Source organism: Panthera leo, chromosome A1, assembly GCF_018350215.1.
Source record: "Panthera leo isolate Ple1 chromosome A1, P.leo_Ple1_pat1.1, whole genome shotgun sequence".
NCBI lineage: Eukaryota > Metazoa > Chordata > Mammalia > Carnivora > Felidae > Panthera > Panthera leo.
Window position 1 is genome coordinate 212005536 of NC_056679.1, and position 27442 is coordinate 212032977.

A 27442-nucleotide genomic window follows, 5' to 3' on the forward strand; every position below is an offset into this window, starting at 1 on the left:
GAAAATGGAGAGTTGGTTGAAAGTTTGTAAGAGAGACAGTTGGATCTTTAGAGCTTTCCTACTTCCTGACCATAGCCTGGAGGTCTTCTTGCTGGAGAAGTAAACCAAGAGAGACCTTGGAATCAGTCACAGTTGGTGGGAACAAAAGAGCTCATCTCACCAATGGTTACGTGAAAATACACTCAGTAAATTGTGTCCTCCTTTCCCTAACAGAGCTCCACAAAGACAAGGGACCGGGTTGGCCTCAAGAGAAAAAAAAAATTCATATAATAGATCTCCTCCTGATCACCTTATATAAAACCACTTCACAATAACTGCCATCCATAGAACTTCCAGTCAGCTCATAGTTACCTCATCTTAAGTAGATAGGCTAGGATTACTGGACATTTAAGAAAATCTATTACACCAAGGACAAAATAACAAACGGAACAAAAGAAACTCCAAGGAACAGAGACCTTGAAAATAACATCAAACTTCCCCCCAAAAAAACTATAATTAATTTCTTCAGAGAAATAGGAGACTACACCCATGACCTAGCTTCCTATTGCAGCTATATAAAAGGAATACTCAGAGAATATAAAGAGATCTTAAGTATTTTTATAATAGAAAGGTAAAAAAGTAAGTAGAAGGGTTGGGGAAATAATGTGAAGAAATCTCTCAAGAAAATACAAAAAGAAAATGCAATAAAAAATAAATAAAAGATGAGAAAATTAGAGGATCAGACCGGGAGGTATGATATTGAAATAGGATTTCAGAAAGAGAGAATAGAGATGGAATAGAAATGAGGCAATCAAAGAATTAATACAAGAAAAATTTCCAAATCTGAAGAACGTGAGTCTCCATGCCCATTAAATTCTGTAAGAGAAAGGAAAGTCAGAAGAGAGGTGGACCTGTTTCTATGTTAGCAAAAGCCAAAAAAAAAAAAAAAAAAAAAAAAAAATCTTACTTTACATGGTTGCTACCAGGACTGAACTAAAGGATATTTCCTGTGCACTTAGAACTGTGCCTACCATATATTAGTAGTAAGTGTAAGAAAACTATTCAGTGAAGGTGCTTGCATTAGTTTTGAAACAACTAATGGTTCCTCCTTTTCATATTTCTCCAATCCATCTATGTTGGTTGAGTGGTAGCAACAAAAGAGTTTTATAGCTTCACACAGAGTGAGTCTTTGCTGATCATCTGCTAAGCCCTGGGAGTCAACATTTCCAAACAGGCCAGCTTAAGCTGAAGAGAACCCTTGGGCTCTGATTGGATAAGGCATCCAGGACTGAATGAGACTAGTGTGCAGTTCACCTTAGGGTATGGTCAATTCAGTTACTCAGTAGCCTTAGCTGGGAGCTAAGCCGCATCCTTATTTTGGAGTTCTCAGTTCTACACAAAGATTCCTTATTATCAATGGTTCCAAAGAAGTGGAACTCAGCATTAAAAGAGGTGTACCTTCTCTCTAAAACCCCAAACTGACCGCATTACCACAATTAACAAAACCCAAATCAGTAACCATGCTTCCTGCTTAATCCTCCAATTAAGTACAACACAAATTCATGCATCTTCTTTATCATAAGTCATTTTAATTGACTAATTAATGCATGGATAGTGACCTCTCTGCTCACTTTTGTGCTTGGCTTGGAGTTAGTTCTTCCATCTTTATCTGCCCTGGACAAGAGGGCCAGCAGGACTTCAGCACCCTGGACCAGCCCAGCCTTGTTCCATCAGACCCTTAGAGCAGAAAGTAGGAAAGGAAGTCATTTGTTCTTTATGTAACAACTTTATTTTACAGAGGAAGAAAGAGAGTGGTTGAGTGATTGATCCAGAACAATATGCAGTGAGTGGAAAAGCCCATCTCCAGAATCCTGGCCCAGGACTCTTGATCAAATTCTGGCTTGATTAACTGCCCTTGTTCTTCCTGTTGTCTTCTGTTGCACACTTTTATTTACTCAAGATCAGCTCAGTAGTTATTTCTGGTTTCTGCCTTCTGGGAAGTTTAATTATATAAGAAAGAAAATGTTGAAATGGAATGTTAGTCATTAGAGTATCTGTGGTCCACAATAGCCAAAATGCGGAAGCACCCAAGTGTCCATCCACAGATGAATGGATAAACAAAATGTGGTATATACATACAGTGGAATATTATTCCACCTTAAAAGAAATTCTGGTACATGCTATATTGCAGAGGAAACTTGAAGACATTATGCTAACTGAAGTAATCCAGGGACAACTCTACTTATATGAGGTACATACAGTAGTCAAATTCATAAAGATGAAAAATAGATTGGTGGTTGCCAGGGGCTAGTGGTGGGGGTGGAAGATGGGGAACTCTTATTTAATGAGTACAGAGTTTCAATTTGGAAATACAAAAAAGTTCTAGAGCTGGATAGAAGTGATGATTGCACAACCATGAGAATACACTTAGGGCACTGGATTGTATACTTAAAAATGGTTAAAATCATGAATTTTATGTTGTGTATGTGTGTGTGTGTGTGTATAATATATTATATTATAGTATATATTATATATATATTTTAATATATATAATATGAATATTTTATATATTATATTTTAATATATTACATACATTTATATTATATATTTTCATAATATATAGGCAAAATAAAAAATTTTTTCTGCTTCCAGGCAGCCACTGGATGACACTGCGATAAAATCTTGTGAGTGGCTTGAGGCCATACGTGGTCCAGCTGGACCCATTCCAGATTCTCTCTCCATTCTTTCATGGTTTCCTCTCCTACTTCTCTTTCTTCATGTCTGATTCCCAGCCCCAAGTCAAATCTAGTTCAGAGAAACTGGATTTCTGAGGCACCAGGGCTTAGAAATGAAATCTTTTTCTATTTTGCTTGTATTTCAAACTTTGTCCACATTCCTCAGAGAACCCAACAGTCAATTAAGTTAAATTCAATCCACACAGTCAGTAGTATAGACTCTGCCTAAATTCACATCTCCAAATTTGTAGTGCCTTATTCTCTGACTCCTTCAGAACGATTTCTGATAATCGAGACTGTCCCCTCCTTGAGTATGGTGGGGCTAGAGGTGCTCTGCTAGAGTCCCCCTGGTGGTCCCAGGGAAGAACCGTGACTCTCTGTGCACCCCTCTTTTTCAGTGCACTGCTTCCTGTGGAGGGGGCTTTCAGAAGAGGACTGTGCATTGTGTCTCCTCAGAAGACAACACAACTGAAGACCGATGCGTGTGTGATCACGAAGCCAGACCTCCAGAAGTCCAGAAGTGCAGCCTGCAGGCCTGCAAGAAGAGTGCTGGTGGGTGAACGCCTTTGCCCAGGGGGGAGAGAACATTTCATCAATAAGGTGTCCTGTATGAATTGGTTGTGGATAATTTTAGTCCCCTTTATTGAGCGAAGAATCTTAATGCTGAAGAGGCCAGCCAGCTCCACTCAGAGCAAGCTGTCTGTTGATCTGGTGGTCCTTGAGGGATTATCTCTTTCATTTTCCCGTCTCAAAGCACGTTCACACTGATGTCATCCCACACAGATGAGAATCACTTCTGTTTTTTCAGAAATTTCTGAGAGATGCTCCAGCCTTTCTCAGGAAACCAGTCAAGTGGTGAACGGCTGTCTCTATCAATCCAGCACCACTGGCTTAGGTCAGGTTCCACAGAAACAGCTCTGAGGTACAAATTTGTGTGCAAGGGATTCATTTAGGAAGTGCTCCCGAGGAAAACCATTAAGGGAATAGGAGAAGCAAGACAAAAGAGGGCTAAAGCACAGCCAGGCTGCTGTTTCAGACTGGTCCCACAGGGAAGCTCTAGGGTATAAGCTATGTGTCAGATCTGTCTGTTCCTGAGGCCTGTGAGCTGGACTTTCACACTCCCACACTCTTCACATTGGCCAATGGCTACACTGGGGAAAGTGAATTCGCAGGTCTTAAAAGCTCTCTACGTGGAGAGACAAAGCAACTCCAGGAGGGTCTGTGGGCAGTCCTCCAAAAGAGCAAGAATCACTGGGTATTAGAGGCTACAGAACAGGGATGCTGGGACTTAGCAGCGTAGGGGGTTGGGGTGACACATGAAAATGGACCAAAAAACATTAGGAGGGACACCTGAACAGAGGAAGATCACTGTTACCTGCTACATTCAACTTCCACTTTCCGAAAGCATCCTGATCTGAATAACGTATGGTCACCTTCGTCATTTAAGTCCACTGAGCTGCAGCCCGGCAAGGTTAAGTGGCCCGTTCATGAAGACCCAGTGGGCTGACTTCAGAGCCAGAGCACCAAGCCAGGTCTTCTCCTCACATGCGTCACTTCCTCGGGGTGAAAAGAATCCAGCTTTGGAATCAGACAGCAATGGGTTTGCATCCAGTAGCAGCCTCTTTCTACCTGTGACCTTGGCAAATTATTTAACACTCTGAGTCTGTTTCCTTTTGGATATAAAGAGAATAATAATACAAGCTTTCTGAAGTTGTTGTGAAGATTTTAAACAGCAGGTATTAAGTGCCTTCAAAAAGAGAAAAAATTCCATCAACAAACCAGTTCAGTTACCTCCCTTGGGCAACTTACTTCATTTCAATAGACTACGCTTTCTTCTATCCACTTATGAATGAATGGCTTCAAGCATAAGCATGAACTCTAATGTCCGTTTCATTGGTATTTGAGGCTTCATTAATATGTGAGATTTTAAAATTAAGTTAAAAACCTAGGGAGGAGATTTTCAGGCAAAGAGAGGATTTTTTGATAGTCTACTTACATCCATTACAAAGCGGAGGGTACCTCCTGTAGATGTAGTCCTGAAATTGTGATTTAGATGGTCAGACTGAATTTACTCTGTCCCTATTTATAGAACTGACTATTAGACGTCATTAGCTAAGTGAAAAACCAGCATGTGGGTCAGACACAGTGGTGGTATTTTTCTAAAGATTGTTAGAGATTAGTGGTAGTGGAGCCTGTGTTCTGTTCATCTGTTCCTTGCCTCCTTCCAAGTACTGAGGGGACTGGCATTCAATGGAGACTGCCATTAGAATTCATACCCTGAGATTTTCCTTAGAGGTTGCGTGTTTACAAATCATGCAGGTATTCAGCAAATATTTGTTGGGCCCTGACTGACTCCATGCTAAACATAATGTCAAACAAGGAACAAAGCTGCAACCCAGTGACCCTGATAAGGGAGGTAAGAATGTTGCAGGAGTTCTTGGAAAGGGCATGGACTGGGACCTGGGGAGAGCAGGGAAGACCTGTAGAGGAAGTGAACGATGTGTAGACAGGTCACGCAAGAGGCTCCTGAGGGGCTTTCTGTTTCTGCAGTAACCAGGAAGAATACAATGTCATGGCACAGGAGTCTAACTCAAGTATGAAGGTCATGGGAAGTTAGGAACTGTAGAAAGCAAAGCTGGAGCTTGCGATGCATGCGGATGAGTGTGGACTTTATCCTAGAGCAGAAGGAGCATTGAAGTATTCCAAGCAGGGACATGGAGATGAGAAAGTCATGCCAGCTGCCATGTGGAAGATAAGACCATTCAGGAGACTGCAGCTGTCCCCCAAGCCATAGACGTATGTGGCATGAACTAGGGTGGTGTGCAGGTAGGGAGAAGTAAGTGGATTCAGGAACTACTTGACAGGAAGATTTGGCAAGTCTCTGTTCCTGGGGGAATAACAGGGAAGATAAGCCCAGATTTCCAACCTGGGCAGCTGAGTAGAGGAGGCTGCCATTCACTGAGACAGGCCCCCCCAGGAGTGGGTTTGAGAATGAGGAAAGGAAATGAGTTCTGTTTAGGACATGTTTGTTGAGGTGACTATGAATCATTTGGGTAGGAGTGTCCTGTGATTGGTTTTCTACACAGATGCAGAGCCAAGAGGGAGATCTGAGCTGGAAATTCTGAATGTAATACACTGAGGGAGAAAATGCTTTAGATGTGATTGTCACGCGCAACTTCTTTCTGACTAACTTGCATTTGGGGGTGGCTATCATTGACTTTATTTGAAACTCCGAAAGAAGCTACTACCTAACGCTCATTTTCAGAGGTGTTATTGGTCCCTGGACTGGCTGCCTCAGCATCACCTGGGAGCTTGTTAGAAATGCAGGGTCTCAGGCCTCACCTCAGATCTACTGCATTTAAATCAGAATCTGCACTTAAACAAGATCCCCAGGTGATTTGGATGTACATTAAAGTTTGAGAAGCACCCTGTTCTAGATCAAGGAGCCAATTTGAGACCCTCTTCCCTTTGTGTCATCTCATCACCTTCTATGGTACCGTGTTTTTCAAATGTTAAGGCGATATAGTATCTGTCTGTATTGTGTTGATTTTTATATAATTGAAGCAGCAAAAAGGCTTGATTGACCATGCTCAGTGTTGTGGGCTGTTATTTTTAAACTCTATGTAGATAGTCTTTAACTGTCTTATCACTGGACAACGCAATCTTCAATAATCAAAACTAGGTGAAATGCATACATGGTATTTTTATCTTGAAATCTCACACTGAGAAGATGGTGACTAATAGTTGGGTGTCAGTGGATGCAAATAGCAATGAATTCCACTCACCTCAACAATTATCAGGGCAACAAAAGATAATTACTAGCTTCTCCTGAAGGCAGAGCCATGCTTACTCATACAGAAACAACATGAAGAGCAGCTTCAAGAAATTCCTTGATTTAAAGAATCTACCACCAACCCTGACCCCTGAGCCTTCTAAAATGCTTTGAAAATAAGTCATTCGGTGCCTGGATTCTTGTCAGTCAGCCAGCCATCACAATAAACATACACCCTGTGTCCATCCTGTAGAATCAGGTATGAATTCCACATAAGGTTTGCTTTCCTCCAGGCCATTTTACTTCCTTTAGATGCCATCAAAATTGTTAATGATTTAAATTCTAAATCAGAACTACCATTTCCATAGTAGAGACTATTAAACCCTTTCTAAATATCTAGAAGATAAAAAAAAAATTAAAGATTTAACAAATTTTTAAAAATTTATCCAGAAATATGTACTATCAAGTATATTCTAGGCATTATATTCATAATGATTATAAAACAAAAGCAAAGCTCTTATGTGCACCATTCCTGGGTTGTTTTTTAATGAGGGAATGAGGGGTAGAGAAGGCAAGAAAAAGAATAAGGAAAGTAATGAAGACAGTACTTGGACCCAGAGTTGCTACAAATGAACATTTGAATCAGCAAACTTTCTACTCAAGAATATTCTTCCAGATGAATAGAATTTTGTGTTTTCATTTATTCAGCAAGTATTACTGATCACAACATATGTCTCAGACAAATGCTAAAAACTGAGGGGACAGAAATGAGTACAATACAGCCCCTGGCCTCAAGGAACCCAAACTCTGACAGAAACTGAATTTGTCAGCAATACTGAAATCGTTTTAAACTTTCTTCTATGGGAAAAATATTATCCTTTCAACCTAGACACAGCTGACAACAAAGAAACAAGCTTATACGTGTCCCTTTAAATTTCCAAGCATGGTTTCTTTTGAACAGGCAGAGGCAAATTGAGATCTCCTCTCCAAGCCGCCCCTAATTATAAGCATTGTGTGTGCTTCGGCCAGGATCCAGTTTGCTGATGAATACAACAAGCCTTCATTGTTTTATTATAATAAAGAGAACTGTGCAGTTAAGCCGTGCCATGATGTTGGGCTCATGGTCATTATCTAAATGAGCTGCTAAACACAGGCCTGGAACACACTCCCAATATAGGCCACCTCTATCCTCCACTCGTCTTTCAAGTTCCCCACTCTCAAACAGGAGCACCCCAGGATCCAGCATGCTCCCAGTGTTCTGAAGACCATTGAAAAGCAGACTTTGTGATCTCTTGATTCCCAAGATCAGGCAAGAACACCAGGCATGGTTGAGCCTCTGTCAGTCACATAGGTGACCTAACCTGACAACAGGGGGCCCCGTGTGAGCAAATGAGGATGTTCTTTTCAAGGAAGATCTGTCCATGTGTCCTCCTCCTCCCCTATCACCAGTACAAGAGATTCATTCCCTCGGTGTCCGAGTTTTAGAAGTAATGAAACAACATTCAAATTCCAGCCACCATCTACATACCAGCTATGCAATGTTGGGCTAGTTACCAAGCCTCTCTGGAAGCTTCTGTTTTTAAAAGAAGAATAGCTATACCTACAAGTAAATTTCTACGTGCCTCAAATAAGGCAGTATATGTGAAGTATATTGTCTGGTAATCTGGTAAGTGCTTAATAAATTGTATTTCTGTTATTATTATTGTCATAGGAGGGGGGGGGGTGTATTACTTTCCTAGGGCCACCATAAAAGACTACCAGGAGCTAAATAGCTTAAAACAACAGAAATGTATTCTCACAGTTCTGGAGGCCAGATGTTCAAAATCAAAGTCTTAACAGGGCCATGCTCTCTGTCTAAGCTTCTGGTGGTTGCTGGCAATCCCTGGCTTTCCCTGGCTTGTAGCTGCATAACTTCAGTCTCTGCCCCCATCATCACATGGCCAATTCCCTCTGATGTCAGTGTCTTCATGTGGTTTTCTCTTCACTATGTGTACCTGTCTCCTCTTCTTCTAAGGACACCAGTCATTAAGGGTCTACCCTATTCTGATGTGACCTCATCTTCATATATGTCATTATTACATCATCAAAGAAATATTTCCACACAAAGTCACATTCACACGTACCAATGGTTAGGACTCCAACTTTGGGAGACACTAAAACTTCGGAGGACGCAATTCAGCCCACAATAGGTTAAGGGATTTGGGAGCCTCTAGGAAGCCTGTTCTATAATGGTAGACATGCTTGAGAGGTCACACTTTAGCCCTCACAAAAAAGACTCACATCACTATAGAAGAGTTCAAGATGGAATGTAGTAGCACGTTGGAGCAAATATTGCAATAGTAATACAAGTTCGGAGACTGAGACAGAAGGGATCCACGTGGGGCAGCATGGCCAAAAGAGGCTTTGTGGAGAAAGGGGATGCAAGCTGAGCCTTCGCACTTCCTCTGTCTTCTTCCTTTCCCGAGGTGACCTCCGTGCTCACATTTCCGTGGCAGGGAGAACGTGGGGCCGAGAGCTACACCAGATGCACCTCTTCCATCCACCGTCCACAAGGGCTTCAGGAGATACTGACTGAGAAATTGGAGCAGACCTGGGACACCCAGGCTTCCATGCTGGCCCTGTTCCAAAGCCAGCAGCCTAGAGAAGAATCTTTGTCTCATTCTGAACAGCTGTCCACATGATGGAGGGCCAGCCCTCAAGGAGAATACTGGCCGCTCTAGCAGAGATGAGGGAGACGAGGACCTCCAATTCCTATTCCACAGTAGGAATCCCTGGCTGAAATGTGTGCCTTTCCTGAAACGTGAACGCACCTAAGAAAGTTTCCTGTGGAATTTTATAATAGGCTTAGGGAAGGGGCCTGAAGAAGAAAAGAATCAACAGTGAAGATTTTGGGGGGATCTAGGCACATTGTGTGTTGCCTATTCCCAAGTGCTGTTAAAACTTGCAAACAAAATAGGATTCTGACAGCGAATAGAAGACATTTATTTCTTCACAAGAAGAAAAAAAACACAAGGTGCATTCAAGGGAATGATGAGTTATGAGGAGATACAAAGCATTTTTTGCCTTCATGACCTGAAGGTGAAACACAGTATAAAGAGGAAAACATACTGTCACAGATTTTGGGTAAAGACAATGTTACCTCAATTTTTATTTCTACTGACAGTCCTATTTACAAAGGACAACAGCCTCTTTGTGAAAATGTTTTTCTTCAAGATGATTCGAATCTCTTCTGGAAAGAAGAAGGAAAAGCAGCCAGAGCTCTGAGAGGCACCCATGCAAAGTTTGAAACAATTTCACTTTGTAGAAGAAAAATCTGCTATTTGGGGCCTCACTGAATTTCTTCCAGCCCAGGACTGCATGGACCAGTCCAGTCTGAATACTGCTCCTAGAATGTGTGTGGTGTTGATGGTCGCTGAGAAATTCCCCGCTTCATGGATGAGGAGAGCAGGGCCAAAGGAAAAAACAAATTGAGAAACTTAATTACCTAGAGCTGTTAGAGTAGAACAAGGATTAGAATCCAGGGGAATTATTTGTGTATGTCTTATGGCTTCATCTACCGGGTACATTTCTGGAGGGCAGCGACCACATTCTGTATACCTGTATCCTTTGCTGTGCTGAGCTATGCTCAGAACACATTGGTTAGTTGGCTAGCTGGGTGATTGCTTGGTGCTCTGAGTAATATGACTGATAAGAGCATAAGCTCTGGGGTCAAAACTGTCTCTGTTTAGATCTGGCTGTGCCACTTACTAGCCAGGGAACATTGTGCAGGTTTTTAACTCCTGTAGGCTTTACCATCTTCATTTGTGTAATGGAAAGAGTCATTTTTACCCGACAGTACTGCTGGGATGATTAAATGAGGCAATGCATGTGAAACATTGCATTCAACTGTTGCAAAACAATACTGCAGAGCAAAACATCTCTAAACTTGGGGACTACAATCATGTGTATTTTGCTCAGCATCTACAGATCAGTGGAGGGTCAGATGATCTAGCTTGTGGTTGGCTGGTCTTGGCTGCAAGCTGTAGGTCCGGTCTAGGTTTGTTCCATGTATCTTTCATCCTCCTTGGTCCACTAGGTGCATGAACCATGTCCTTCTCACAGTGATAGCAGAAGTTCATCAGGGCAGGCTCCTCCTCCTGCACCCCCCAAAGCCCTGCAGGGAATGCGCACTTAGGTCACATTGTCCAAAGCAAGTCATAGGGCTAAACCCAAAGTTAAGCAATGGAGAAGTATTCACACCCACCAGGCAGCCATGGCAAGGGTGGGAATGTATATGACACTGCTACGCAGGAGTGAAGAATTGTGGCTGATAGTTCAGTTTAACACAAATACTTTGCAGAGTGTCTGATACATAATCAGTGTTCTGTGGATGTCAACTATTATGAATTATTATGAAACCTTTCTTGGTAGATGCATAACATCTTCCATTAATAGAAGTTGTGTTCATTCACTTACAAAGGATAATCTTTGCTTTTTCTTATTTTTCTCTCCTTCCACAGATTTACTTTGCACCAAGGACAAGTTATCAGCCAGTTTCTGCCAAACACTAAAAACCATGAAGAAATGTTCTGTGCCCACTGTGAGGGCTCAGTGCTGCCTTTCATGTCCCCAGACGCACATCGTCCGCACCCAAAGGCCAAGAAAGCCACAGTCGCTCAAAAACCCCAAAGCATTCTAGTCCAGAAGGAAGCCACCCTCCACCACAGACTGCAGCAACCTGCTGATGGTATACTTTCTAGACCCAGGGACCACTGCACTGAGGTTTTTCAGGCCCAACTTTGGCTCAAAACAAAATCCACTGTGTTTTTTAGCCACAAAACATCCTTGCAAAAGGCGTGGGACTGTGATAGCTTGCTGTTCCCTGACAGGCAGGTGAGATATCCAGGAGAGTCAGGCATCTCCTGGGATTGGCTCCCAGGAAAGGTGCCAGATTAGCTAAGTCAGTGACATGATGTCTTTCCCCTCCTTAAAAATAAAAACAAAGACACCAGGATTTTCCCAGACTACCTCAGGAGTATCAAGAAACAGAACCAGATGTATCCAGGTAACAAATAATCTTGTTAATTTACTTAGGTGAAACCATCCTTTTTTTCCTTCCTGCTTGGGGAAGCTGTTGTTGAATACGTCATGGGAGAGAGCTTTCAGGAACATTCCTTTACTTCACCCAGGCAGAGGACCACTTTTTTCAGCCAGTACTCACTGGAGTCAGGGAGAGAAAGTGCTGGCTATATCACTCCGTCTACATCACTGTAGACTCCATATCTGGACTGTTTAGACTCCCTTGCATGCCTGGAGATATAAGAAGAAGAGAAAATGGGCAGAAACTATAAGATTTGTAAAGGTAAAAGATTTAGCTTCATTATACAGAAGACATTTCTGACTCAAGGATAATTTCTATGAAAACTCTTAAAAAGCAAACGAGCAGAAATCAAATTCTTGCTAGTATAAGAAAAGAAACATGGGTCTTTATTCTTCCCCCTTTCCTGGCAAATACATTTCCTTTGCAGAAGAATAGATGAGTCTTCCTGTCTGGCGTTTCCTCTCTAGCACTTTCCCTGCCTGAGTCATCAATTCAGGTCCAGCTGTGTTTCCACTGCTGGGGGTTTACACACAACAGCTACTCTAGACAGGTCTGTGGCTGCAACGCACCCCTGCCTACCCCCAGGACAGAAAATGGTGCTCAAGATTAAAATATTTCAAAGAACCAGGTAAACTGTATTAAGTACAAGAACTTGGAAAGCACCTCTAGTCTTGAAAAAAAAAAAAAAAAACTCAAAAGTGAGGTTAAGATGATCTACTTCCCAGTATACCCAGTAGTTAGTTTTAAGGTCTGTTTCCTGGGATGGAACAGGCAAGTCAGGAGAGACCCAAAAAGTGAAATGAATGTTGGAATGTTTATTCTGGACATTCTCACCACCAATCAGGAGGCTGTGGTCTCAAATACAAGGCAAGTTTCCTGGGTGGATGGGTAGGGAGGGCCTCAAAGGGAAGCAGCCCTCAGAACCAGTTCTTGACAGAGCGGGAAGCAGGGATGTGGACTTCAGGTAATGGGTAGCACATTCCAGACTCATGCACAGGTAGTGTAGTGTCCCATAGCTCTGGTGGATTACCTATCCGTTCAGCAGAATGGTGCTATTGAATAATGGTGCTAATATCTAGATGGTGGCAGAACTAATATAAACATATAGATAGATGTACAGGTGGGCGAGTCCATATACATCTATTGAATGTGTGATGGTGTTGCTGGCCAATGCCAGTTCTATTGCTTGGATACTAGAAGCTTAAAATTTTTATATTATGTGCTTTTTCATTTTCTTTCAAGCCATTAATGTCTATTATTCTGATAAATTCCTGTGGAAAATAGAACACTGGGGTTGGGATGAAATTTAAGAAGGAGCAGAAACAGGAGGAAAGCAGAAACATTTACCTAAAGCCAGGGAGGTTATTTCTCAATAATAACGGCCTTGTGTTCTCTCTCTTTGAATTCAAACACTGCTGGTAGATGACAATCATTGGTGAAATACGTTTTAGAGAGAAGAGGCTTAAATGGTTAGTGACAGGAGTGGAGGAGAACCTGATTTTTTCTAATGAGGCCGTTTGCAGAGACCGTCCCCGAAGTGTAGTGTGGGCTTTCAGGGGGCCGAATTTAGCAAGCTGGGTTGATTTAACTTCACCCGGTACTGTACTATCTAGCATCAGTTTATGCATGCCATCAGAGACCCGGGTATGACCAGTCTTCCAGAACTCAGGAACAAACCTGGATTCCTACTGACCTCAGCAAACTCAACTAGGCCAGATTTCTCAATACACGAAATGGACCATGTTATTTATGACCCACATGGCAGAGAAGATGATAGACATGTGGGGAGGGTTTGGCCAGATATTCCATTCTAGGCCTTTCTCCAGTTTCTTAAAGGCAGGAAATGAGCCCCTAATCATGTATCACAGACGTTCACTGCCTGTGTGGAGGCTGTGTCGTGAGATAGTTGTGTGGCATCTGTCAGTCTGTACTCCAGGATAGAGTCATCTGACACAGTTGTTACCTTGACAGTCACTCAGCTTTGGATCATCAGGGTTTTGACAGGTCCCCCTGCTTGCAGTCATAAAGAGGCCTCAGATTTAACAGGAAGGCTCTAAAGACGAGAACCTAGATGGTACCTTCACCATTCCTTGGATGTTCACAGGGGACAACATCAAACAGCATTGTTGATTTATTGAGTGCACGTCCTCCTTTCTTCCCACCTTGAACAGGCAAGTGAGAAGTGTGGCAAGACATGCTGTATACACATCTGCCATGAGCCAGAGGGGCCACCGCAGGGTCTGGTGCTTAAATACAGTGAGGTTCTCAAACCCAGTTTGGTTTATTTCCATTGTCTTTCATAGTGATAGAGTTCACTGTTCTCTGGAAAGTTGTGGGTGAATTGAATTCTTGAACATTGAAACATAGTTTAACACACCAAGAGAAAATATTCCAAGAGACCAGCGAAGACTTTTCAAAAAAAAGAAATAATTTTGTGGATACAAACAATTGCCTCTTCATGGAAATGACTTGTTTTACAATGGGTTTTCCTGGTGCAGTCATCCCAATGCGGTGCTTTCAGATATTTAATGAATGTTTACTTCATCAAGTTTCTGAAACCAATGTGAGAGATTTATGCTGTTTCAGGCTATAATTTCCCAATCAATTGGCTGAAATCCTTCAAATTCTAAAATCTACACCCTGCTACCCCAGAGACTGCCAATCTTAGCTCTTCTCCCTCTGACTTTAAGATGAAGTCCTGGGACAGTGTATTTGCTGCTCGGTGCACAGTGATTCACTCTCAGGGGAGAGACCACATGACGTGAACTGCCTGGTGCTACAACTTAGCCAACATATTTGATGCTACTCCTATTTTGTTGTATTGAAAATTCAAATATTGTTAGTGTTAGCATTATTTTAAGTTATGTCATTAAAAAAATCATTGGCAAAGCACAGTTCTACCCATGACTGTCCTCCACAGTGGTTGTATGATGTATATGGCCCAACCCATGTGCTCTCCCTGCATCTCTATGCTATGCTGTTTTGCCAGGCCCAGCCTCCTTTAGGGGTACCTTGGTGGGTACCTCAGTATTTAAAGCCAGAGTGTAATCATAGCCTGCTATCGTGTAGCATTAATAAAATCGCTAAACTCATTGATGTTTCCATGTGATACATTTACTCCTGCCGTGAGAGTCCCACCACCCACCAGTATTACCCTGGAATTTAACAACTGGAGGAGGATGCTGTCAACTTCTTCCTCCCACACTCCTTTGCAAATTTCTTCCTACTCCACCCCTAGATCATTATGTCATCAGATGAGTCACCTCCCCGGTGACGTAGAACATAGGTCCCTTCTTGTGAATGTTGATGCAGCTGACACAATCCACCATATGATGATCCAAAGTGATGCCTAAAATTCTCCTCAGTACCAGGTTCAGTACTGATGGAGGTCACACCTCCATCACCAGCTTTGTGGGATGTTGCCAGAGCTAGAGGTCCTCAGTGTATGCAGACTTGCAGTTCACAGCATAACCTATTCCCTCAATCTATCCAGCATGTTGACATAACGTTTAAGAGAAACTAACCCACCTCTAGAGGATCTTGCTCTGGAAATCCAATCCTTTTTCCAAAATGGTACCTAGCATAGCAAGTGTAACCAGCAAAAGTAGAATTTGGACATAGGGACATGGAATTTATTCAAATGGAATGAGTAAAAATGAGGCTGGCAAGAGCCAAGCATCTGTAGGCCTACGATGTTTGAGGGCATGCATAGGAGCAGTAGGAATCATTTTTGGTCAAGAAGACATCACAGAGGGCCATGAACACCTCCTTGTTTGTACCTTAAAAACTTTTCTTTCTGTGGGGCGCCTGGGTGGCTCGGTCGGTTAAGTGTCCGACTTCGGCTCAGGTCATGATCTCACGGTCCGTGAGTTCGAGCCCCGCGTCGGGCTCTGTGCTGACAGCTCAGAGCCTGGAGCCTGTTTCAGATTCTGTGTCTCCCTCTCTCTCTGCCCCTCCCCTGTTCATGCTCTGTCTCTCTCTGTCTCAAAAATAAATAAACGTTAAAAAAAAAATTTAAAAAAAACACAACTTTTCTTTCTGTAATCACTGGGTAACTCTTATCCTACAAAACTCAGCTCAAATGCTATTTCACCAAAGAAGCCTACACTAACCCTGCCAGAAAGACTGAGGCACTTTTCTGTTCCTCCTTCACCATGAGAGAAAGAGAGAGAGAGCATGGGAGTACACAAGCATGAGTGGGGGAGGCACAGACAGAGGGGGACAGAGGATCCTTGTTGACAGCAGAGAGCCTGATGCTGGGCTCAAACTCATGAACTGTGAGATCATGACGAGCCAAAATCGGATGCTTAACTGACTGAGCCACCCAGGCTCCCCTCTGGAACACTAGTTCTTAATCAGGGGTGATTTTGTTCCTAGGAGACATTTGACAATGACTGGAAACATTGGGAGGGGAGGAAGTGCTATAAGAATCTAGTGAGTAGAGGCCAAGGATGCTGCTAAACATTCTACATGACAGCCCCCTGACCAATAAATATTTGTCTGGTTCAAAGTGTGAATAGTTTTGAAGTTGAAAAGCTGTACTACAACAATATCACCCTGGAGTGAGTAGAAGCATTTCTGGGTTGCGTAAAACTGAGCCCACCCTAAAATTTAGAACTCATAAAAGGACCGATGAGGTGAGTCAGAAAACCTTCAAAGAAAAAAAAATTATCAGGATTCAAAGCACATTAGCTTGAAAAAGCATCTTAATGTTGGAGGGGAGAAAGGATGGTGAGCATATTTCCAAGAGTCTTGAATCAGCCCCTGGGGGTTCAGGTGTTTGATCCTAGTGCTGGGGGCAGTAAACTAAAAGCAAATAAAATTGAAAAATGATATCTTGGGGACTTGGAATAACCTCCTCCAACTGAGGTTTCTACCCAAACAGAACAGACGTAATCAGATCAAATTAACACCTTTACTAAGGGTAAAGCTGGTTTAGAGAGCATACCGTAGATGCAGATGGAAAAGAGTTTTCCTATTCTTCTCTACATCTCCAGGTTTCAGGCTCAAGAAGGATGGGGGCTAGAGAGGGAGAGAAAGAGAGAGGTGGATCTCTCAACCCATTAACCTGTTAATAAAAGTATCCATGGCCTTTAAATGTTCACCAATGGCAGCATTCGCTCCTGTACTGGGAGGAGCTCTTCACAAGGGTGTCATAAAGGTCCAGAAGCATATCCCAACACTACCAACACTGAGTCCTCTTGTTTCTATGGGAGAGAGGTAAAAGCATGAAGGGAAGAGATGTGGTGGTGGGGGAACAGAGAAGGTATTATCTAAAAATGGTCCCTTTTCCAGAAATCCTAATTGAAGATAGATTTTTTTTTAATTAAAAAATTATTTTAACATCTGTTTATTTTTAAGAGAGAAAGACAGAGCACGACTAGGGGAGGGGAACAGAGAGAGGGAGACACAGAATCCGAAGCAGGCTCCAGGCTCTGAGCTGTCAACACAGAGCCCGACACAGGGCTTGACCTCACAGACCTCAAGATCATGACCTGAGCCAAATTCGGACACTTAACTGACTGAGCCACCCAGGCATGAAGATATTTTTTTTAAGATCATAAGGAAAAGACTTGTCAGGAAGAGTAGAAAAACAAGACCAGAAGTTAATGAGAGAGATCCTGCCTTCTGTGCCCACTCCCCAACCAAGCATTGCCCACACCTTCACTGGACAACCCCAGTCCCCTTCTTTTTAGTGGAAGAGCCTGGCACACCTCCATCACCAGCTTTGTGGGATGTTGCCAGGACCAGAGGTGTTCAGTGACAGTGCTGCAGCTTCTGCATATGGTGCCTGGCACCAGCATAATATCAAAGGATTCCCAAAGAAGCAGCACAGTCTGCCTGGAGCTGGGCATCAGACATCAGCCAGCCGGGGGTGGGGGGTGGGGGGTGGGGTCCTCTGCCCAAATGCCATCTACGGTGGTGCCTCTGACACCATCCCTGCACAGCATCCTCTTTGGCTGCTATGACAACTAGGAAACATCCCCATAGCCAGCTGTGTTGTGGCAGGACAGGAAAATAATAAGCTGTGGGAGAGAGTCATTAAGAGAATTAGTCCACAGGAGACATTCTCTTGTTGCTCCCAAACTATCAGAGAGGAATTTGCAGGGTCTGGAAATCCCTCAGAGCAGGTTGGAACAGATCCAGGGAAAAACTCTTAACCATCACTAACTATATTCTTAATTCCAGGCTAACTAGGATCTACTTACAATTCTTTTACCAACATACCACTCCTCTAGATGCAGCCCTTTGAAGGGAGGGAAAATATTTTTTGTTATTTCTATTCCTGGAACCTAGCTCACTGTCTAGCACACAGTGTGTGTTCAACAAAAATGTGTTGATGCCAAGTGAAGGATCTGGGAAGACACATGAAAGTCTTTTAGCAGCTGAGAGATGAAAGATTATTCTGGAAGTTGATAATCCATTCAGAACCAACACAGAGAGCTAAACTAACCATCTTAGCTAGTAATCAACAATTAATTACAGGGACTTGAAACATTCCAGCAATTTTCAGTAGCGGTATTTGGGAACATGATGTGTCCCATGAAACACCCTTTCATGCAGGATCCAGGGGCTGAAGCTAAGGAGCCCAGTGTTTCCACTTTACTAGTGTCTGATACTCATCCTCTTTCTGAGGTCTTCCCAGTGTTTGAAAGAGAGGCAGTGTGGTGGGAACCAAACATACGAAACTGGGAGCAGAAGAACTGGGTGCTGTCTGTTCCACCACCACCAAGTTGTGGACTTTGGGCAAGTCTTCGGCATTCACCTACATTTCTGTCTCCTGATGTGTGATCAGCTCCCTTACGGCAATAGTCATTTTTGCATTTGTCATTAACACCCCAGTTCTCAACACCATGCCTGACATGGAAAGGATACCTGGTCAAGTGCAACAAACAGTTGCCTGGACAGCTCTACTTGTGAAACAAGTCTGGGTGTGTGAGGGCTGTTAAAGCCACAGGAAAGGGGTGCCTGGATGGTTCAGTTAAGCGTCAATTTTTCATTTCAGCTCAGTTCGTGATCTCAAGGTCCAGAAGATTGAGCCCCATGTAGGGCTTCGAACTGAGAGCATGGAGCCTGCTTGGGATTCTCTCTCTCCCTCTCTCTCTCTGCCCCTCCTCCTACTCGCATGCTCTCTCTTTCTCTCAAAATAATTTTTAAAAAAACACAGGGAAAACGATGCAGCTTCTGAATTATCAATTTGATGCAAAGTGGGGAGAAGAGAAGCTTTTTTTTTTTAAAATAAAATATGTACGAGGTGCCTGGGTGGCTCAGTTAAGCATCAGACTCTTGATTTCAGCTCAGGTCATGATCTCGTGGTTCATGGGATCAAGCCCTGCTGTGCAGACAGCATGGAGCCTGCTTGGGATTCTCTCTCCCTCTCTGCCCCTCTCTCTCACTCAAAAAAATACATGAATTTTATTAAATAAAGTAAAACACATATTGGATAGTATGAAATATAAGTCTTTAAAATAAAATAAGAAACTTCAAGGGCATTTCCTCAATTGTGGGGGCTACTTCAGTCAGCCCCCCTGGGCCTCTCTCTCCTGCCTCAGCGTTCTTTGTGGAAATGTTTAAGGCTGAATTCAGTGCTCTTTGAAGTCAGATCTGCTCTGATATTCTGTGACATGATGATTCCTTACAATCTGGCCACTGTCAAAATCCCCCTGGACATCCCCCTCTGTCCCTCCAGTGCGACACAGTTCCTCACTGCAATCCCACCCACAAGGCTCTTTATTTGATAATCCAATTTTCCTGGCAGTCAAAAAAGCTTTGGTGGCAGCTGACTTCCTTTTTCCACTCCACCCTTCACCCCATCACCCTGCACTATCCTGGAACCAGTCATGGGCAGGATGCCAAGGAAAACAGCAGTATTCTTCCAGTTTCAACCCATGGCAGCCAACGGCTGAGACCATGACTCTGAGGATGGGATGAGCAATCCATCCAGGGCACTTCATCCAGCTGGTTTGTTTACCCTGGTCAGGGGCAGAAGGCTGGGGGCCGCTCCTGCCAGAGGGGACCAGCTGCAATCTTCTAGTTACGATTGCCACATCCCAAACTTCCCCCAAATTTAGTGGTGTAAGAACAACCATCATTTTATTGTGCTCACAGATTCTGCGGGTCAGAGACTCAGCACGCAGGCTCACAGAGAGATAATTCGTCTCTGCTCCATGATGTTGAGAACTGCAAAAACTTTGCATGAATGACTCTGTCCAAAGCTCTACATTTAGGGACTTGACCAAATAGACCAAATGTTAGCCTGGATTCTAGCAGCTTAAGGCCTTGTCCCTGGGACACCCCACCCTACCCTCACCTCTCATCCCACCCCAGTTGAGTTTCTGTCTGGAAAAGCTTAAATGTGTGGAAAGAATTTAGCATTTGTTCCAGCCAACATTTGAGGATAGGCCCCTGACTTCCCTTTTCTTAGAGTATTTATTAAAAACTTGCTATAAATCCTTTCTCCATCCATTTGAGACATGTATGTATCTCCTACAACCTAGGAGTGTCTTTCTCTGGGACTGAAAGCCATTCCTTTGAAATACAATCATCAGGAATGGAACGGTGCCTGTTTTTCAGTCTCTGTGGGAGGATAGAAACCTCACTTTGAGAGAGATGACCTAATGACATTGACATTGACTAACCCAATTTTAGTAATTTTTCACTTTATTACTCTGCTCAAGCCCCCACTCACTCCTTCTCCCCGTCTCTCACTCTCCCTTGAAAACACCATCACTACTGCACAAACTGGAGCTGAGCTCACATTAGTGAGGTCTCTTCCTACATTCAAGGGCAGAGGACATAATCCCACCTCTCAATGGAGCAGGTGCCAAATAACTGGGGCTTTGCTCTGAAACCACCTCACGCACCAAGTCCCAAGTTCCCTGTACAATAGAACTTCACCATTCACAGATTCTGTATTTGAGAATTGGCTATTTTGGAGTCACAACTCTAAAGTCAATGGTAGCAATGCTGTCACGGATACGTGCCACCTGCATGCATGGTCTCAGCTAAAGTTGCACAAAGCGATGCTCTGCCTTCTTGTTTCAGCTCTCGTATAGTAAACAAGTGTTCTTTTCGTGGTCTATTTAGTGCCATGCTTGTTTGTTTACAGTTTAGTGCTTTTTGTTGATTTCACTGGCTAAAATGGCCTCTGAGTATAGTGCTGAAGTGCCGTCTGGTGCTTCTAGGTGCGAGAAGGCTGTGACGGACATTCTGAAGTCTGAGAGAACATTGGGTTAGAATGACCTCCACAGGTCATGGCATTCCATGACCATGAGAGTCAAGGTAAAGCATTCATGTGGTGTTCCATTGTCATTAATCTGCAAGAACTACACTACCAGTCCTAAAATCTTGCACAAGAATGTGGATACAGCTTTATTCAAAATAGCCAAGCCAACACTGGAAGCTATCCTGGTGTCTGTCAACAGCAGAAATGATAAGCAAGCTGTGATATATCATGAAACACTTCTCGACAATAAAAAGGAAAAACTATAGATATATGCAACAATATGCAAGGGCCTCAAGACATACGCTGAGTATGAGAATCTGTACCCAAAAGAAGACATACTATATAATTCTTTCTTAAAATAAAATTTGAAAACAAGCCCAACAAATATACAGTGGAAAAAATCAGAGTAATAGCTGCCTCTAGGGGTTGGGCGAAAGCGGGAATTGACTAGAAAGGGCCATATGAAATATTGTTGGGCTCTGAGCCCAGAATTTCTGATTCAGGACCAAGAATCTGCATTTCTAATAAGTTTCCAGCAGCTAGTCTTGGAAATCATACTTTGAGAACCAGTGCTCCAATCTAACCTTGATTGATTGATACAGCAGACACCCCTGCTGTCCATGTCACATTTCCAAAGCCTTCTTTTCTTTCTGTATGAGCCTAGAGTCATCTTGCTTCAAGCACATGCTGTACATCTGGTTGCTTTCTGCTCCAGAGCACTCACGTACATGCAGCTCTGAAAGGCAGAGGAGCTAAGACTGCTGGGGGCAACTCTCAACCAGTGGGGGTGGACATCGTGGATAAATGTTCAAGACAAATCTGGAGGACCCTCCATGCTTCGCAGGAGGGGCTAGCATTGTTGCCCACAGCAGCAACCTCTTTTTTTTTAACCAGCATTTTTTTTTCCTTTTTAGCAGCAACTTCTATAGCACACCCTGAAGTTCGCTTTTCCATCTTCCCAGCTCCCTCACTTCTGTTTCCTGAGACCACCCTCCATATAAGCTATTCTATCCAAGTCCTTGTCTCAGGTTCTAGGGGAACCCAAACAAAGATAACTGGTGAATATTGGGAGATGAAACAAGGCTGAAATGATCACAAGGGTGGCACCTGACATTACCATAGAAAAGAAAGATGGTGGATGGTGTCCATTACTTTGAATGTGCTGCTTCCTTACCAAATCTAGCGTTCCACATTTCCCATTTGAACCTCCAGTGCCTATTCCATTCTTCTGCAAAGATCTATCTGCTCTCACAGTTTGGCCTTGGCTGGGGCAGAACCCAGGATGGTGGCTTGGTGTCACAGGGCTGAGTACAAGTGGCTCAATATAAAACACCATTTTTCCTGCTGGTCAGTAATGCCTGTTTCTCAGGACACTCCCTAGATTCTGACCTCTAGGTCCCCAGATGTCCTGCCTGATCTCTGAGCCCCTTGAGAGTCTCCTGATCACAAAGTTAATGCCTCACACTTCATCATTGGATTCTGCTTCCTTATTAGGTCACTTTGGCTTGATCCTTATCTGTCAGGGGAAGCATTAGTTAGAACAGCATGAATGAAACACAGAAAGATGGTCGTATATGCATGGCCCAGTGCAGTAAACTGTGAGGCCACCAGCATCCAAACATGACAGGTCTGGCTACTATGACACTCGGGCATACTTAGAGCCCCCAGACCCAAAATATTATACTTGGAGACAATCAATATTGGCAGGAACAAGAACAGCAACTCTCTGGAATCCAGGGAATGAGACATTATTATCCCATAATGAGGAGGTATTTGGGGACAGCCAGGCCAGCCATGGGTGTCCTCCATTCTCTCATGTCCCAGGCGGCCAGCCTAATGAGCTTGCTTCTCCACTCCCACACAGCCTCTTCATGATGCATCTCTGGAGACTGATTCTAGAGCTCTCCAGGGCAAGGGTAATTTCCCTGGTCTCCTAATTGATTTTCTCTCCCAAACCTCTCCCAGTGTTGCCTCATCTCGGACCTGCACATCCATGGTCCTAGGTCATCCTTACTGCCTCTGGCACAAACCTGGGCTTAGCCATGCATGGGCTGCCCCCTGGTGGCTATCTTCATGAAGAGAAAATTTGCACAAACCTCCCTGGCCAACAGTCAAAGCTGGTATTTCCCATTTAAAATCACCGATTCTCAACAGGAAAGAAATCCCCTTGTGAGAAGAAATTAGAGTGGTAGACAGTGGTGGTGCCAATCAGCTAATAAACAGGAACACCTTTCTCCAACTCGGCGGAAATAATTGTTAATGGATTCCAATGGGTGGAACCTCAGGGGACCAGCTTAAAACTATAGCCACACAAAATGGCAATTTGTTTTCAGCTGACTGTCCTTGCATCTGTTTTTGATTTCAGACAACGGATAAACTAATGAAGCATGAGATTAAATTAGCTCTCCTTGACCCTCATGGGTTGGGAAATGAATTTGTTACGTATTGCTGGTACGTAACAATTGCCCTTTATTGACTCTATGATCCACCAAAGAGCAGGATATTAAGAAAACACTCCTTCACTTGTGTTCGGGCACATGGGCATCTGAAGCCATCTGAATGGGCATCTGAACCTCAGAAGCTAAGGAAGGAAGATGCAGGCTGACAAACATTTCTTCTCTCCTTCTTCCTTAGGGAATTACAACCTGGGAGCAAGAGGGTTACATTTAAATTAAAATTGTTGTCATATTAAAATTAAATTGTCAATTAAAATTAATTGTCAGATTACTGGGAGCAGGGAGATCAGAAAGGGAGGTGGTGCAGCTGTGAGCTCCATTGTAGGAATTTTTTTTTCAAGATACTTACCAAGCTGAAATCTCACTGACAACTCATTTGTACCATAGTATTCCTAATACATTTTCACAACACAATTCCACAGGCCAGCTTCCCCAAAGATGCATTGCTAGGCTATCATGCATGACCTCTGAGGTCCAAGGTAGAAAAAATACCACTCTTGCCAAGTAAACAAGGATATTCTGGGGCTCCTTGGCAGGTTACTTAGCAGATATGCCTCTGGGCTGTGTCTATTTGGCATGATCTTGTCTAGGGTCTTTGGTGAATAAGAGGGGTCCTCCTGACATTAAAGGCTGTACAGGTAAGAAAGTAGAGACCTAGTGTCAGCATAATTGCAGCATTCACTTGTTCATTAAGGATTTTAATTATTGACTGCCCATTAGGCAATGAGCACTGTGCTTTAACTTATGATCAATTCAAAGAAGTATTAAGTCTCCACCTTAAAGGAGTTTGCCATCCAGCAGAGAGCTAAACTAAGCATCTAAAAAAATTTAAAAATCAAAATACAGCAAAAGGGAATAAATCAAAAGATTCCACAAAGCAGAATCGTTAGTGTATAGGGAATCAGAATAGCCAGCCATCAGAGTTTAGAAAAATCACCCACAGGGAGAAGTCATCTGAGTAGCCCAGTCTAAGTACAATGACTCACTGAAAGAAATATGGTCCCACAACCAAAAAGCGAGTGGAAAGTATTTCCAAACTTTGCTAGCTTCTCCCAAAAAACATGAAGGAATGCAATTCCAAACCTACATCTATATTTCTTTCCATTTTTTCTTCTCCCTTCTAGTCCCACATTTAGAGGCTAATTTTGTCCAACCCTAATTCTTCCCACAGTTGTCAGGAAGTCCCAATCCTCCCCTACTTGTCCAGCTTCTCCAGGCCAGAGTCTAGCTAACCACTCTCCTCAACTGGCAACATAAAACCCAGGAATGGGCTTGTCGATGACAGGACCATCCTCAGAGGGTCAGGACTGAAGGCAAGCTGAGAGGCAAGAAAAAAACACAAATTGCCTCCAGCAGGCCATTGGTTTGGGGGTGTAATAAGGAAGAGGTTGCACAGCAGGACTAATAAACTTTGTTCCCACCACTAGTAAGATTGCCAGATGAATGGAAATTGCCACCTGTAGAAGTCGCCTCAGGCTTTGGAATATCCGGTGTGGAATATCGGAGACAAGACGTTGGCAGTGGTGACTCTTAGAGGAATATCATGAGATATTAATATTTCATTCCAACATTTGAACTGTGATTTAGCCAAACTACCCTAAGTCTACTTATATTTATTTAACAGTCATAGGAATGTTAATCAATTCAATGCATACTCTGCAACATATGTTATACCAATTACACACACATGTCTGAGTGAAACAGAAGGATCATCTGTATTTGCTCCATATTCATTTGTCTTGGCTTCTGCCAACCTTTCCTTGCAAAGAAGGGATAGTGGTCACCAATGTCTCAAGGAAAAAGTGTTGGAAAAAAAATTTCTAAAATTTTCCTACTTTCACTTACTTTTAATTGGAGAAAGGCTCACTGGTATCTAATTTTTGGTGTGAGTTCATGGAACACTGACAAAGTTTGCTGTCATTCCCCTAATCAAAGCAGTAAGAGTTGGAACTGGAAATCTTGTCTAGTTACGCCAACGTGTGAAAGTCAGCTGAGGCTCAACTGACACCATTGATCTATTCCAGGGAAAAACATGGAGAAAAAAGTCAGTGGCTCTTCACAGAGCATAAGATAAAAGTTTGCATGTGCTTTCCCACCACTTTCCAAAATAGAAAGTCATTCACCACCTGATACAACTATCACCATTAACTGATAAAGTACCCCTGGAAATATAATAAATTGACATTCTGGTTTACCATTAATTTCCTGTGAGCTTGGTTAATATAAGTCAATTCCTCTAAATCAGATAAAATTCAGTTTCTAAAGCTGCCAAACTGGAAGGTCAGAACTCAGATTAGGATTGAGCCATCCCCTCAAAATGCTACCTTTTGAGGTCCAGTGTCAGTAGCCAGCTGACCACTCACTGTGGCATCTAAACCTCTGCTCTTCCTGATCTCACTAAGCAAGGGAGTGATAGAGGCAATATGTTCTGAGAATTGCAGCGTCTGGCATGGTGTCTGCCAGCTAGTGAGAGCTTAACAACTTGTGGAAATCATCTTTTCTTTTGTTCGTTGATTTCTAGGAGGGCTGTGTGGTCAAGAAGTTGGAACTGGGGCGGGGCGGGGTGGGGGGGAGGAGGCAGCAAATAGGCAGGAGAAGAGGAGGGAGGCAGAGGTGAAAAGACACAGGTCACACTCTGTGACATGAAAGCAGCCTGTCTCCGGCGGGGATGGAGCAGCGTGTGAGTCTGTGGGCATCCAGGAGGGGAGATGAGGAGTGGAGTGCACAAGAGGTTGAACCGCAGAGACCATATCCTGCCCTATTCACCCACCTCGGCGGGAGACCAAGGGCACAGCCGGGCCATCTCCGAGGGGACTGGACTTTCCTCCTGATCTTCAGACTAACCTGAAGCCTCCTCCAGTCCGGACCAGACCCAGCCTGCTGCAGCCCCGGCAACTGAGGGGAACACATGCAGGCTTTCTCTAAAGCTGCAGAGGGTTTTTCCACCAGGTGAATGTTAGTACCCACCCTATCCTGCCCATTCTGGGCCCCAAGAGATGCTTGCTTTAGCCTTGCCCCCCTGTGAGGTCTGGAGTAACAGAACAGTTGAGGGTCCACATCCCAAATGTTTCAATGCATAAAGGTTATCAAACAAGCTACATCTTCAGCCCAGTCTGGATTTCTATCCAGCGTCGGATGGCCCTCTCTCCTTGTGACTGAGAAGCTTGTGACTGATGAATCATCCCTGAGCTGGCCCTGCCTCCTGAGAACGTGGCCCAGACCCAGGACTGAACCCAAGTCCCTGATGGAGAATGACCTGGCCAAGCTCCCCAGGTCAGGAAGGTTCCCCTCCCCCATGCCTCCCTTTTCCAGCTCAAAATCTGCAGGCAGTCCTGAACACCTTCCCAAACCACATGTCCCAGGCAGAGGAAGGGGAGAACACAGTTATCTGGGAAATGCGCTCTGCCCAGCACCCCTGCGCACTTGCCTTAGGGGCTTTGTGGTGGCCATCTTCAGGCAGGACAAGCCACGATCTGCCTGGTTTCCTTGGGTCTAGGCTGTGATTCCATGTCCTCAGCCTGCTCTCACACATCCTCAGATCCAAAGGTTCCTCTGCCCTGTGTATATCTGTTGTGTAAATAACAAAAACAAAACATGAACACATATTTGATGTTTACCCCTGGTTCTACAGTCAGTCTATTTGAGGCATTTCAAACCAGGACCCACACCCAGGGCTTGTAACTCCAAAGGGTTACAGGATAGCAAGGAATTCTAAATGGAGAGAACTGCCCTTTGCTACAGCATCTGCTGCATGTAACTGAGGCATTCCGGAAGGAATCATCTTACATTCATAATCTTGAATAATTCTCATGATAACTCTCCCAACTAGTACTAGGGAGAACATGCTATAGGGTGTCTCTCTCATGTGACTGTGCTCGAGAGCGCTGAAACAGGACAGAGTGACACAAGAAGAGGGAGGAAAAAGAGAACGATGTTGCTGGCTTTCCTGCTGGAAGCTGAGCTTAAGTCCTCCAACAAACTGCCACAAACATGATGGCTTAAAACAACACATGTTTATTATTGTGTAATTCTGTAGGTTAGACGTCCAGTACAGGCCTCATAGGGTTAAAATCAAGGTGTTGGCAGAACTGGACCCCCTGTGGAGCTACATCAGGGAATTTACTTTCTTGCCTCTCTTCCAGCTTCTGGAAGCTTCCAGCATTCCTTCACTCATGGTTCCTATCCTGTCTTCAA

General features: G+C 43.6%; 1 protein-coding gene across 1 annotated transcript in view; it reads left to right on the forward strand.

Moving 5' to 3' along the window:
* The window catches only part of ADAMTS12 (ADAM metallopeptidase with thrombospondin type 1 motif 12), a 307211-nt gene extending 292334 nt beyond the window's left edge, over positions 1–14877 (forward strand). Inside the window, exons 23-24 of the mRNA XM_042903184.1 lie at positions 3113–3266; positions 10986–14877. Of these exons, the coding sequence (XP_042759118.1) occupies positions 3113–3266; positions 10986–11164 (333 nt within the window). The 3' untranslated portion in view covers positions 11165–14877. The remainder of the gene's footprint in view (positions 1–3112; positions 3267–10985) is intronic.
* Positions 14878–27442: the final 12565 nt, after the last annotated feature.